This window comes from Capra hircus (assembly GCF_001704415.2).
Source record: "Capra hircus breed San Clemente chromosome X unlocalized genomic scaffold, ASM170441v1, whole genome shotgun sequence".
Classification (NCBI taxonomy): Eukaryota; Metazoa; Chordata; class Mammalia; order Artiodactyla; family Bovidae; genus Capra; species Capra hircus.
In genome coordinates this window covers 38,751,474-38,766,068 of record NW_017189516.1, presented here as the reverse complement: position 1 = coordinate 38,766,068, position 14,595 = coordinate 38,751,474, and the positions used below count along the sequence as shown (strand labels likewise).

General features: G+C 39.4%; 1 protein-coding gene across 1 annotated transcript in view; it reads right to left on the bottom strand.

The window, feature by feature from the left end:
• Positions 1-14,595, bottom strand: part of DMD (dystrophin) — a gene marked incomplete in the record, with an annotated part of 2,117,027 nt that overhangs the window by 23,864 nt on the left and 2,078,568 nt on the right. Inside the window, 2 exon segments of the mRNA XM_018043695.1 lie at positions 12,899-13,022; positions 14,082-14,325. Of these exon segments, the coding sequence (XP_017899184.1) occupies positions 12,899-13,022; positions 14,082-14,325 (368 nt within the window).

The following is a 14,595-nucleotide window of genomic DNA, read 5'->3' as shown; positions in this document are numbered from 1 at the left end:
TGCAATGGGTAGTATAGACATTTTAACAACAGCTATTCTTTCAATCCATGAGCATGAAGTATCTTTCTATTTATTTATGTTTTCTTCAATTTCTTTCATCTTTGTCTTACAGCTTTTAGTGAACAGGTTTTTCACTGCCTTAAATTTATTCCAAGGTATTTTATTCTTTTAGATGCAATTATAAATGGGATTTTATTTCTCTTTCTCATAGTTTGTTATTAATGTGTAAAAATGCAACATATTTTTGTATATTGAGTTTTTATCCTGCAACTTTACTAAATTCATTGAGTTCTAACAGTTACTTGGTAGGGCCTTTCAGGTTTTCTTATATATATTATGATGTCATTTGCAAACACAGATAAATTTACTACTTTCTTTCTGATTTATGTACCTTTGATTCTTTTTCTTGCCTAATTATGCTGGCTAGGACTTTCAGCATTATGTTGAACAAAAGCAGCAAGAGTAGGCATCCTTGTCTTCTGATGTTAGTGGAAAACCTTTCAGCTTTCACCACTGAATAGCCTATCTTTCAGCATCCTATCTTTTTGCCTTTTCACACTGTTCATGGGGTTCTCAAGGCAAGAATACTGAAGTGGTTTGCCATTCCCTTCTCCAGTGGACCATGTTTTGTCAGAACTCTCCACCATGACCTGTCCATCCTGGTTGGCCCTACACGGCATGGCTCATAGTTTCACTGAGTTAGACAAGGCTGCAGTCCATTTTCTGGGCCCTGATGTTAGCTGTGGGCTTGTCATACATGGCCTTTATTATGTTGACATGCATGCCCTCTATAACCATTTTGTTGAGAATTTTTATCATGAATGGATGCTGAATTTTGTCAAATGCTTTTTCCTCACCTGTTGGGATAATCATGTGATTTTTATCTTTCATTAATGTGGTATATCATATTTATTGATTTGTATATATTGAACTGGGCTTCCCAGGTGGCTCAGTGGTAAAAAATCTGCTTACTGATACAGGAGATGTGGGTTTGATCCCTGGGTCAGGAAGATCCCCTAGAGAAGGAACTGGCAACCCACTCCAGTATTGTTGCCTGGGAAATTCCATGGACAGAGGAGCCTGGTGGGCTATAGACCATGGGACTGCAGAGAGTCAGATATGACTAAGCGACTAAACGCATGCACACACACTGAACCATCCTTGCAACACAGGGATAAATACCCCTTGTTTATGGTGTATGATCCTTTTACTGTATTGTTAAATTTGGTTTGCTAATATTTTCTGGAGAAATTTTGCATCTGTATTCATCAGATACTGGTCTATAGTTTTGTTGTGGTGTCCTTATCTGTCTTTAGTATCAAAGTAATGCTGGCCTTGTAAAATAATTTAGGGGTGTAGTCTCAAATTTTTTTAAGTGTTTGAGAAGGATTGGTATTAATTCTTTGTGTTTGGTAGAAATCACCAGAGAAACCATCTGATTGTGGGCTTTTTTGGGGGGGAACTTTTGTTTATAGATTCAATCTCCTTTCTCATTGTTGGTCTGTTCAGATTTTGTTTCTTCATGATTCAGTCTTGGTAGGTTGCATGTTTCTAGGTATTCATCCTTTTCTTCTAGATTATCCAATTTGTTTCCATATAATTATTCTTAATAGTTCTGTGATCTTTTGTATTTCTGGTTTAAGTTGTAATATCTCTTCTTACATTTCTGATTTTATATGAGTTCTTTTTTTTTTCTTAGTTTGTCTAAAGGTTTGTCATTTTCATTTAGCTTTTCAAAAAAGAACTAAAAACAAGCTTTTAGTTTCAATGATATTTTCCATTATCTTTTTCATCTCTCTTTATTTCTGTCCTAATCTTTTTTTCCTTCTGTTAACTTTGGATGTTGTTTGTTCTTCTTTTTCTAGTTCCCTGAGGTGTAAAGTCAGGTTGTTTGCTTGAGATTTTTCTTGTTTCTTCTTGCAGGCATTTATTATTACGAACTTCCCTCTCATAACTGCTTTGCTGCATCCCATAACTTTTATATATTGCATTTGCGTTTGTCTCAAGGTATTTTTTATTTCTCTTCTGATTTCTTCATCAATCTATTTGTAGTTTCAGTGGTGTGTTATTAAATATTCACACATCTGTGAATTTCCAGTTTTCTTCTTGAAATTGGTTTTTGGTTTTTATTATATTATTGTCAAAAAGATGCTGGATATGGTTTCAGTCTTCTTAAATTTACTGAGACTTGTTTTGTGGTATAAGATATGATGTATCCTAGAGAATGTTGCCGCCTAGAAAATATTCCATGTGCACTTGAGAAGAATGTACTCTGCTGCATTTGGAAGGAATGTTCTCTAACTGCTCATCTGATCTAATGTATAGTCCCACGCTTCCTTATTGATTTTCTGCCTGGGTAACCTATCCACTGATATTAAGTGAGGTATGGTTAAATCCCCTACTATTACTGTCCTGGTATCTATTTTTCCCTTCAGGTCTGTTAATATTTGCCTTATATTCACCATGTTGGGTGAAATAAATATTTACAAATGTTATAGGTCTGATTGGACTGACCTCTTTATCATTATGTAATGCCCTTCTTTGTCTCTTCTTTTAGTTGTTTCAAAGTCTATTTGATATAAGTAAAGCTATCCCAGGTTTCCTTTGGTTTTTATTTCTGTGAAATATCTTTTTCCATCCCTTTAATCTCTGTGTCTTTACATCTTTTTAAAAGATTTTTTTCATGAGGGCCATCTTTAAAGTTTTTATTGAATTTGTCACAATATTGTTTCCATTTTATGTTTTGTTTTTTTGGCTGTGAAGCATGGCGGATCTTAGCTACCTGACCAGGGGTTGAACCCACACCTCTTGCATTGGAAGGTAAAGTCCTAACCACTGGACTACCAGGGAAGTCCTTTTGTATGTCTTTACATCTGAAGTGAGTTTTTTAATAGGCAGCCTACCCTGGTGGCTCAGATGGTAAAGTGTCTGCCTACAATGCAGGAGACCTGGGTTCTATCCCTGGGTTGGGAAGATCCCTTGGAGAAGGAAATGGCAACCCACTCCAGTATTCTTCCCTGGAAAATCCCATGGACGGAGGAGCTTGGTTGGCTACTGTCCATGGGGTCGCAAAGAGTCCGACACGACTTAGCAACTTCACTATCTATAGCAAGGTCTTATTTTCTGCTGTTTCTGTCAGAAAGGGCTTCTGTTAAATTTTATTTAAATTTCAAAGTTACAGAGAAAGTCTAAGAATAGTAAGATAGTCTCCTGTATACCATTTACCTTGATTCACCAAGTGTTAATATGTTGCCACATTTGCTTTGCTTCTTTCTCTAAGTACATAGATTTGTTATTGTTGTTATTACTATTACTGACCCATTTTCATTCCAATGTAAGGTTCAGGCCCCTTTATTCCTAAGTACTTTATCATTATCTCTTTGAACTCTTATTTTATGGAACCACACTGGCACTATATTATCATCTAGTGTGTAGACTATATTTAAATCTCACCAATTGCCTTTATAATATCCTTTATAGCTATAACCAAATATATGTGTGTGTAACATATATACTTATATATTTTTTCTCTGATCCAGGTTCATATATTGCATTTCTTTGTCACGTGTCTTTTCTTTCTCCTTTTTTTGGGGGGGGGGAGTATAGTTGATTTACAGTGTGCTAACTTTCTGCTGTATGGTAAAATGATTCATATTATACATAATATTATACATATTATACATATGTATACATAATATAATACATATTACACATATATATATTCTTTTTTAATATTCTTTCCCAATATGGTTTTTCATAGTATACTATAGTTCTCTGTGCCCTACAGCAGGACTTCATTTATCCATTCCATGTATAAGAGTTTACATCTGCTAACCCTAATCTCCTCTCCCTTGGCAATCACCAGTTCATTCCCTGTGTCTGTGAGTCTGTTTCTGTTTCATAGATAGGTTCATTTGTGTCATATTTTAGATTCCACATACAAGTGATACCATATGGTATTTGTCTCTTTCTGACTTACTTCACTTAGTACAATAATCTAGAGTTACATCCACATTGCTGCAAATGACATTATTTTGTTCTTTTTTAGGGCTGGGTAGTATTCCAATGTCAGAGAAGGCAATGGCACCCCACTCCAGTACTCTTGCCTGGAAAATCCCATGGACAGAGGAGCCTGGTGGGCTGCAGTCCATGGGGTCGCTAAGAGTCAGACACGACTGAGCGACTTCACTTTCACTTTTCACTTTCATGCATTGGAGAAGGAAATGGCAACCCACTCCAGCGTTCTTGCCTGGAGAATCCCAGGGACGGGGGGACCTGGTGGGCTGCCGTCTGTGGGGTCGCACAGAGTCGGACACGACTGAAGTAACTTAGCAGCAGCAGCAGCAGGATTCCAATGTATATATGTACCACATTTTCTTTATTCATCCCTCTGCTGATGGACATTTAGGTCACTTAACTGTCTTGGCTATTATGAACAGTGCTGCTGTGAACATAGGGGTGCATGTATCTCTTTGGATTCGAGTTTTGTCTGGATATGTGCCTAGGAGTGGGATTGCTCAGTCATGTGGTCATGCTATTTTTAGTTTTCTGAGGAACCTCTATACTGTTTTCCATAGTGCCTTCACCAGCTTACATTCCAACAACAGTGTAGGCATGTTGCCTTTTCTCCACATCTTCTCTGGCATTTGTTATTTGTAGAGTTTTAATATGGCCATTCTGACCAGTGTGAGGTGATACCTCATGTAGTCTTGATTTGCATTTCTCTCATAATTAGTGATGCTGAGCGTCTTTTCATGTGGCTATTGGCCATTTGTATTTTCTTCTTTGGAGAAATGTCTATTTAGGTCTTCTGCCCATTTTTCAATTGGGTTGTTTATTTTTTTTTGCTGTTGAGTTATATGAGCTGTTTGTATATTTTGGAAATTAGGCCCTTATTGGCTGTATCATTTGCAAATAGCATCTCCCATTCTGTAGGCTGTCTTTCATTTTGCTCATGGTTTCCTTTGCTGTGCAAAAGTTTTTAAGTTTGATTAGGTTCCATTTCTTTATTTCTATTGCCTTGGGAGACTGTAAGTCTTGCTTTTTAGCCATTTAGCCACTCTTATATTGTGATTAGGGGATTTAGTCCACTTAAAGTAATTTTTGATAGGTATGTACTTACTGCCAGTTAAAAGATTGTTTTCTGTCTTGCAGTTTCTCTTTGCCTTTCTTCTCACTCTCTTTCTCTGTGATTTGATGACTGACTGTAGTGTCATGCTTAGAGTTCTTCCTATCGTTTGTATACAGGTTTCTGCTTTGTAGTTTCCATGAGGTTTAGATGAAACATATCAGTCTATTTTAAGATGATAATTTTCATTCCAATTCCAAAGAAAGGAAATGCAAAAGAATGTTCAAACTACTGCACAATTGCACTCATCTCACATGCTCGTAAAGTAATGCTCAAAATTCTCCAAGCCAGGCTTCAGCAATACGTGAACCATGAACTTCCTGATATTTAAGCTGGTTTTAGAAAAGGCAGAGGAACCAGAGATCAAATTGCCAACATCCACTGGATCATTGCAAAAGCAAGAGAGTTCCAGAAAAACATCTATTTCTGCTTTATAGACTATGCCAAAGCCTTTGACTGTGTGGATCACAAGAAACTGTGGAAAATTCTGAAAGAGATGGGAATACCAGACCACCTGACCTGCCTCTTGAGAAATCTGTATGCAGGTCAGGAAGCAACAGTTAGAACTGGACATGGAACAACAGACTGGTTCCAAATAGGAAAAGGAGTACATCAAGGCTGTATATTGTCACCCTACTTATTTAACTTATATGCAGAGTACATCATGAGAAACGCTGGACTGGAAGAAACACAAGCTGGAATCAAGATTGCTGGGAGAAATATCAAGAACCTCAGATATGCATATGACACCACCCTTATGGCAGAAAATGAAGAGGAGCTAAAAAGCCTCTTGATGAAAGTGAAAGAGGAGAGTGAAAAAGTTGGCTTAAAGCTCAACATTCAGAAAACGAAGATCATGGCATCTGGTCCCATCACTTTATGGGAAATAGATGGGGAAACAGTGGAAACAGTGGCAGACTTTATTTTTGGGGGCTCCAAAATCACTGAAGATGGTGACTGCAGCCATGAAATTAAAAGACGCTTACTCCTTGGAAGAAAAGTTATGACCAACCTAGATAGCATATTCAAAAGCAGAGACATTACTTTGCCGACTAAGGTCTGTCTAGTCGAGGCTATGGTTTTTCCTGTGGTCATGTATGGATGTGAGAGTTGGACTGTGAAGAAGGCTGAGCACCGAAGAATTGATGCCTTTGAACTGTGGTGTTGGAGAAGACTCTTGAGAGTCCCTTGGGCTGCAAGGAGATCCAACCAGTCCATTCTGAAGGAGATCAGCCCTGGGATTTCTTTGGAAGGAATGATGCTAAAGCTGAAACTCCAGTACTTTGGCCACCTCATGCGAAGAGTTGACTCATTGGAAAAGACTCTGATGCTGGGAGGGATTGGGGGCAGGAGGAGAAGGGGACGACCGAGGATGAGATGGTTGCATGACATCACGGACTCGATGGATGTGAGTCTGAGTGAACTCTGGGAGATGGTGATGGACAGGGAGGCCTGCCGTGCTGCGATTCATGGGGTCGCAAAGAGTCGGACACGACTGAGCTACTGAACTGAACTGAATAACAAAAGTTCAAATACATTCTAAAGCTCTACATTTTCACTATCTTCCCTATGTTATGTTTTTGGTGTCACAATTTACATGTTTTGTGTGTCCAATAACAAATTACTTTGGTAACCGTCACTTTTATCACTTTTGTCTTTTAACCTTCCTACTGAATGTATAAGCGATTAGCCTATCACTATTATAACATTTGATTATTCTGAATTTAATAATATTCTTACCTTGTGACACTTATACTTCCATGTTTTCCTGTCACTAATTATGACCTTCCATTCAAAGAAGTCTCTTGTACATTTCTTCTAAGGCTGGTCTAGTGGTGCTGCTTTCCTTCAGCTTTTGCTTGTCTGGATAACTCTTTCTCTTTCCCTCAATTCTGATGGACAACGTTGCTGGATAGAGTATTCTGTTTGGCAGTTTTTTTTTTTTTCTTTAATACTTTGAATATATCAAGAAACTCCCTTCTGGCCTGTCAAGTTTCTGTTGAAAAATCTGCTGATGGATTTATGGGGTTCCCTCGTATGTAACAAGTTGTTTTTCTCTTGTTGCTTTTAAGACTTTCTCATCGTCTTTAACATTTGACAGTTTAACTATGATGTGTCTTGGTGTGGGAACTGTCCAGGTTTCCTGACAGTATGTCTCCTTCCTAAGGCTAAGAAAGTTTTCTGCTCCTTTCTCTCTTTTCCTTCTAGGACTCTATGTTAGGAATATTTGTTTTGTCTACTTGATGGTGTACAATAAGTTCCTTAAGCTATCTCCTCTTTATCTTTAATTTTTTTTATTGAAATACAGTTGACTGACGATGTTATGTTAGTTTCAGATGTACAGCAAAGTGATTGAGTTATATATACAAATATTCTTTTTTACATCCATCTCTCCCATTATAGGTTGTTACAGAGTATTGATAAGAGTTCCCTGTGCTATAGAGTAGGTCCTTGTTGATCATCTATTTTATATATAGTAGTGTGTATATGTTAATCCCCAACTCCTAATTTGTCTCTTCTCTCTTTAGCAACCATATAGCTACTTAAAAACTTGGATGAATTCCACTGCCCTCTTTGAGTTTGCTCATCTTTTATTCCCAATTCACCTAGTCTGCTGCTGAATGCCTCTATTGTATTTATCAGCTCTGTTACTGTATTCATTGCTTTGTCATTTATATTTTCTGTCTTTGTTGGAATTATCACTTTGTTTGTGTATTGTTTTTCTGACCTTGATGGGCATCTCTGTGACTGCTGTTTTGAAATCTTTATTTGGAAAACACTTATCTCAATTTCTTTTAAGGTCATTTTTGAGGTTTTAGCTTGTTCTTTTCTTTGGAACATATTTCTCTTTTCTTTTTCCCTTTGCCTTGTCCCTTTCTGTTGGTTTCTATGCATTAGCTACAAGTTGCCCCGCCCACCTTGAAGGGGTGATCTCAGGTAGGAGATGAGCCTAATTTTTCAGCTCTGCCCTACCTCTTGATCATCTCTGAAACTCTCATGATTGTCCAAGGAGGTTTTTTTTTTTGTTCTTAGTGCCTCTGTAGTTGAGGGTGTGCCCAGACCTGTCAGTGTTCCAACGGGGAGGAGGATTTCAGTCAGCACTTAGATGCAAGATGAGTGGAAGACTGAGCCTCCGGCAACAGCTTTTAAAGTATGTAAACAGATCTCTTTTAGGTAAAGACTGGGAGACGTAAGTTTCTGTATGCTTCCTCTGCACTGAGCTCTGGGAAGATAGCTAGCTATTTAAAAACTGCTGTTTTTTTTTTTTTTTTTCTTTTGGTATGCTACCATTTCACTGAGCTGTGAACATAATCCCCCACTGACTACCAGAACAGCAGATATGTGCACAAGCTCCTTTATGGGAGATACCAATGACCTGGAGCGAGGCAGGAAGGGTGAGATGGCACTAGCTGGCCTACATCATCTCTGGAGAGTATGGAAGTCAGTCCCTGGAGTGTTACATTAGAAGCCTGCCTCTTCAGGCTGAGGCTTTTAAGGTATAAACAAATGAGCCTCTTTCATGGAAAGACTGGGTGCATTCCAGCCTGTTGGCTTTATGCTGTGCAGTTGGACAGGGGCAGTGTTAGGCACGGTGAGTCCCCATGAGCCCTGTAAGTACTATCTCTCTGTTCACTCTGGCTTTCTGGACTTCATGGATGTTAGATGTTTGGGGAGCCCATCTCTCAGGTAGAAGGACATATTAAGAGCTGGGGCTCAAAACTTTACTACTCAGAGAGAAGCTAATAGCTGTATTTCCTTCTTGGTCATGTGTCACCATGACTGGGATGGGGTTCACAGCAAGACTGTGGCTCAGACACTCCTATGTTGTTTTAAACTAGTTTCTATTGGAGTAGAGTTGTGTTACAATGTTCTTAGCTTCAGGTATACAGAAAAGTGAATCAGTTATATAGCCATCCACTCCTTTTTAGATTCTTTTCCCACATAGGTCATTCCAGAGTACTGAGTAGAATTCCCTGTGCTATACAGTAAGTCCTTATTATCTGTTTTACATACAGTAGTGTGAATATGTCAGTCCCAATCTCCCAACTCCCCTGGTAACCATTAGGTTTGTTTTCTACATCTCCTACGTGCTGGATGTGGGCTTTTTTGTTTGTCCAGTGTTTATGTACAGGACTCATTTAGCTGTTTCCTAAATGTCTTTGAGAGGGAAGTACTCAGTGTGTAGTTGTTGTGGATTCCATGTTTGTATGCAAGGAGGGAAGTTCAGGATCTTATATTGTCATCTTGATCCAGAAACTCCAGTGAAACTTCCTCAGTGTGTAAATTGGTCTGTATCTACATAATGGTGTACTGTGCTTAACTTTGACAATATTCATCCAAGGAGCATTTTACTAAATGCTTGTTGCATAAAAGGTGATCAATTGGGAAAGAAAATGAGCAAGACTTAGTCGTTGCTTTTAAGGAGGTTAAGTACTTAACGAGGGAGAAAAAAATGAGTTGTACAGGAAGGTGGATTTTGAATATCATGATAAGGAGTAAAATGGAAGGAAAGAGAGAAAGAAGGAAGAATTTAGTACCTTGCTTATGATGATGGTATCATGTTGCTCAGTCGTGTCCAACTCTTTGCGACCCAATGGACTGTAGCCCACTAGGCTCCTCTGTCCATGGGCTTGTGTGTGTGTGTGTGTGTGTGTGTGTGTGTGTGTGTGTGTGTGTGTGTGTGTGTGTGTGTGTGTGTGTGTGTGTGTATACATGCCACACACATGCTCAAACTTATCAAGATGTATACATTAAAAGTACATCTTTATCATTTACACCTGAATGAAGCTAAAAAAGAAGGCAGGTAGGTAAAGGAAAAAATGCAGAAAACCTCTGTACAGTTTAGAAAGTGGGAGAGATGTTCTGGAGGCTGATCATGATTTCAGAGTGTGTTCTATTTTTATCTGGTTTTATCCATAACATACTCATGAGAAAGGTCTAGCTGGCAATCTTGAGAAAAAGCCTTGAAGTGATGTGCTGAGGACACAACATCACCTATGTGGTAATCTGGCATAAGATACTCAGCCTGAATCCAACTGGGAGTAAACAAGCAGGCAAATCCCCAATGAGAAACATCCTACACAACCACTGGCCTGACCTCTTCTGAAATGTGTCCTGCAACATCTGAAGAGGCTGGGGGAGTGTTCTAGATTAGAGGAAACTCAAGAGACATGACAACTAGATGCCAAGGGTGACCTTTCATTGGCTTCTAAATGAAAAAGATAAAAAGCTATTAATAGAAAGGATATTATTGGCAGATTGCGGGATATCTGAATCTAAATTATATATTAGATAATAGTAGTATATCAGTGTTAATTTCCTGAGTGTGACTATGTAAGAAAATATTTTTCACCTTGGAAGATACATGTTAAAATGTTTAGGGGTGAAATGTTACTATGTATGAAATATAGTCATTCAGTGAGTAAAACTATACATGCACATAAAACAGGAATATATATAGTGTATACACACATACACACAGACACAAAGATGTCAACATAAATAAATACAGCAAATTGGCAAAATGTTGACTAAATTGCAGTTCTGCCCTAAGTTTGAAGTTGTTCTAAGCAGCAAAGGCAGCTTTTAACATTGTTTAAACAAAATACAAAACATTCTTTAAAAAGAATGACTGGGTACAAGTAAAGGAGTCAGAGATAAGTTGTTGGGAAGACAGACTTTATCCATTTCTATTTGTCTTATTTTAAAACATAATGTGAACTTCATAGCACACCATCCCATTAAAAAAAGAAATGTATAGAATGCCCACATGGTACACAGAGACTTACCATTGGTAAGTATGTCATGGTTTGAGGAAACACTCCAACTCATTAGATAGATCACCCAGTATGACTTCTCCTGTACTTCTCTTTACAGAGTCCTGGGGTTATATATTGGCATTTTACCAGAGTATGGTTCAGCAAATCCCAGCCTTATCATACCTTGGAGCTTCAAAGCATGAGGATATACACTGCATTTATCTTAATACATGTGCATCTTTCAAGAAGAGGGTCTTTCCCTGCCCCCCTTCTTTACAGTGAGGATTCAATGGACATGAATCTGAACAAATTCAGGGAGACAGTGAAGGACATGGACTGTGCTGCAGTCCATGTGTTCACAAAGAGTCGACACAACTTAGCAAATGAACAACAACAGTGGGGGGGTGCGGGGGATCACCTCTGTATTCAGTCTCTTCAGAGAACAAACTCACTAATAGAGCCTATCCATTGACACTGGCAAGTTATCTCTTAGCCTAACTCAGCCACTGGCAAATGCACTTTTGTCCTTGTATTTGGGTCTGCCACGATTCTCTGAGCTCCACAAATCATCAGGCCCACGGCCTGAGGTGTACTTTAATTTCGGTGCTTTCATAGGCATGCTGCCTCGGGGCTCATGGTGACCGGTCTAAATAATTAATACTTCTAAGCACCCAGGGCTTTGCCTCTCACCTCTCAAATATGTGACTTAGCTTCTCAGGCTGGGCTTACTTCAAAAAAGGAGAAAATCCTGCAGTAGGAAATAACAACAGACATACTAAAACTCCATTGTTTTGGGAATGTAAGGACTTTAAAAAGGCACATGTTTTCAGATGCTGAGCTATTGCTTACATTCCCAACAGTCGATTAGCTCGATTCAGATCTCAGATGGAGGCAAGAGCAGCCGATGCCCTAAATCACTGAGGTGTGGCAAAGCTGGGAAAACAACTTCAAACATCTCCTCTTCCTTCACAAAAGAAATGAAAGCTGGCCTTCATTTATGGAGTTACCTGCTTCACTTTTTGTTCTCAACATTCCTTCTCAGTCTGGAGAATATGACTTGGTGTGTCTACACCTTCCGACACTACTCCCCCCATCAACTAAATGGAGGTCTTCCCCAAGGCCCTGAAACCAAGCACCTTTGTTATATTTCTCCTCTCACACCTTTCAGCTCCCCATTCGGTGAGGTTCACTCTCAAATCTCTCCAGACTGCCCTTTTACCACCTCCTCAAAGACAGTACCTCCACCTTTAAAAGGATCACCATCTTCTTCCAAACAAGTCCTCTCCCCTCCTTTCCTTACATTTTCTAGTCAGTCCCTGGTCTTGGGTACTCTGTTTTCAAATAAGTCACAGTCATCTCCTCCTGTCCCATCCCAGAAATCTCTTAAGCATCCTCAGAAGTCCCATAACTTGGCCTCTGTGACTGCCTTCTCACTAGTCTTTCAAACTATAGAAGTTTTACTCTGGGACAGATAAAGCTGCCAGAGTGCATCTTTGTAGCTATCTCTTACCTGCTAAATGATGCTCAGTGGCTCTGTGACACCAACCAAACACCTCTGCCCAGTATTCACGTCACTGCATTGTGAGCCTAACTTTCCTCTGCAGCCTTACTTTTCCCCACTCCTGCCGGGATCCTATCTTTCTAATGTCTGGAACCCTGGCTCTTTCCTGCCCTTGGCCTTCATCTCTCCATCTTCAACAAATGCTCAGTTCCTCCTCCGTCCTTCAGAACCCTTCACAGATATCAATTCATCAAAAATCCTTCTCAGATCTACCAAATGACTGAAACTTTAGTACCACAAGGCCTTACTCTAGTAACTGAACAGCCAGAGCTTAGAGGGTAAGGGGACTGCGTCTTTCATCTCTGTACCCCTAAGGCATTCATGACAACCTCTGGTCCATAACTGACATTAAATAATTGAGCAGACAATTTAAAAGTTGCTGCAAATAGTTCACCATTTCCAGACCTTAAGAGATGACAAAATTGAGGAGTAGCTGAGACAAACACTTACCCATGGATTCTGAAGTTTGACTGCCAACCACCCGGAGCAGCATAGGCTGGCTGCTGTCTGACCTCTGAAGAGAGGTAGAAGGAGAGGACACCGTTGTGCCATTCACCTTGGCCTCGGCCTGGGGCTAAGGCATCCAAAGAAAATAGAATTATTTTTCATAATAAACACTCAAATACATAAATATAAACCCATTATAGACACTCAAGTCTCTGAAATTATGATTTTTTCCTACTTAGAAATCTCCCACAAAGAGTTAAATTTGGGAAATTTCACAGTTGATAAGATCCATGGATACTGTCTTCGTACCTGAATCATATCCCCTTAAAAAAGCTTGAAAGACAGTACAGCTACAGCGGAATAAGATATAGAAAATCATTACACTAACTGAAAGATGTAGAAGGTCATGTGAGAATGTTGAAATCATATGAAGTGAAAGTGAAAGTCGCTCAGTCGTGTCCAACTCTTTGTGACCCCATGGACATGTACATGTGATTCTCGAGGTCAGAATACTGGAGTGGATAGCCTTTCCCTTCTCCAGGGGATCTTCCCAACCCAGGGATCAAACCCAGGTCTCCTGCATTGCAGGTGAATTCTTTACCAACTGAGCTATCAGGGAAGCCCAAATAAGACCACAAAAATGTAATGGAAAATTCATACTTTTGTGAAGTATTATGCAATAAGATGGAGAGACCATATCTCAAAATTTATAATTCCCAGAAAGCCAGGGCTATGTGCAGGGAAGGGTCTCCTACAATGCAATATCCTGCTACATTTTTAACGGCCACTTAAATTATGTTTTAGGGATTATCAAAAGAAACCAAAGGCATACCACAAAATAAGAGTAACTGCAAAAAAGAGAGCTCCTGATTTTCAAGAGGTAAAAATTTCACTTTTGGATACCAGTAGAAACCTTTCTGCATTTTTTTCCCAAGATGAATTTTAAATTGGTCAAATAAAACACATTTTCATAGGACACAATCTGGAAGCAACATAAAACGACATGCTCATTTCATTCCTATTCTTATATCCCTTGCTATCTAGCACTTGGCGAAGCACACACTGAATAATGACCAAATCAATGTTGGCTGCATTTCTGGAAAGGACTGAGAGTTCTAGTTCTTAGTTGTAAGTGGGGAAAGTGGATTTTTGTAAAGATGCCATGTTAGAGAGAGGGGTGTCTCACTTGCTCCAGCAGCTGCCTGAGCCTGTGTAACTGGGACTCCAGCTGTTTATTGTGGTCTTCCAGGATTTGCATCCTGGCTTCCAGGCGGCCTTTGTGTTGACGCAGTAGCTTGGCCTCAGCAATGAGCTCAGCATCCCGGGGACTTTGTGGCGAGGTGGGCATCATCTCAGGAGGGGACGGCAGTGGGGACAGGCCTTTATGTTCATGCTGCTCCTTGAGACGATCATATTCTGCCTGCAGATTCCTATTTGGCATCAAAGAAGTGGGGGGAAAAAAACAAGGGAAAAGACAAGAAAAAGGAAGTTGAATATCATCACCAGATTTCTTATACTAATGGCAGAGAGATATATCTGACCGCCACCAAACACAATAGCAAGCAAAAGAGAGGCACTTAATGAATGGTTTTTATGATGACAATTTTAGCAATGCTTAAAGAAAAAAAAAAACAAACAAACAAAACAAACAAAATAAAGTTTGAAGCGTCTGCCCGGTGTGTGTGAGGGGAGATACTTTT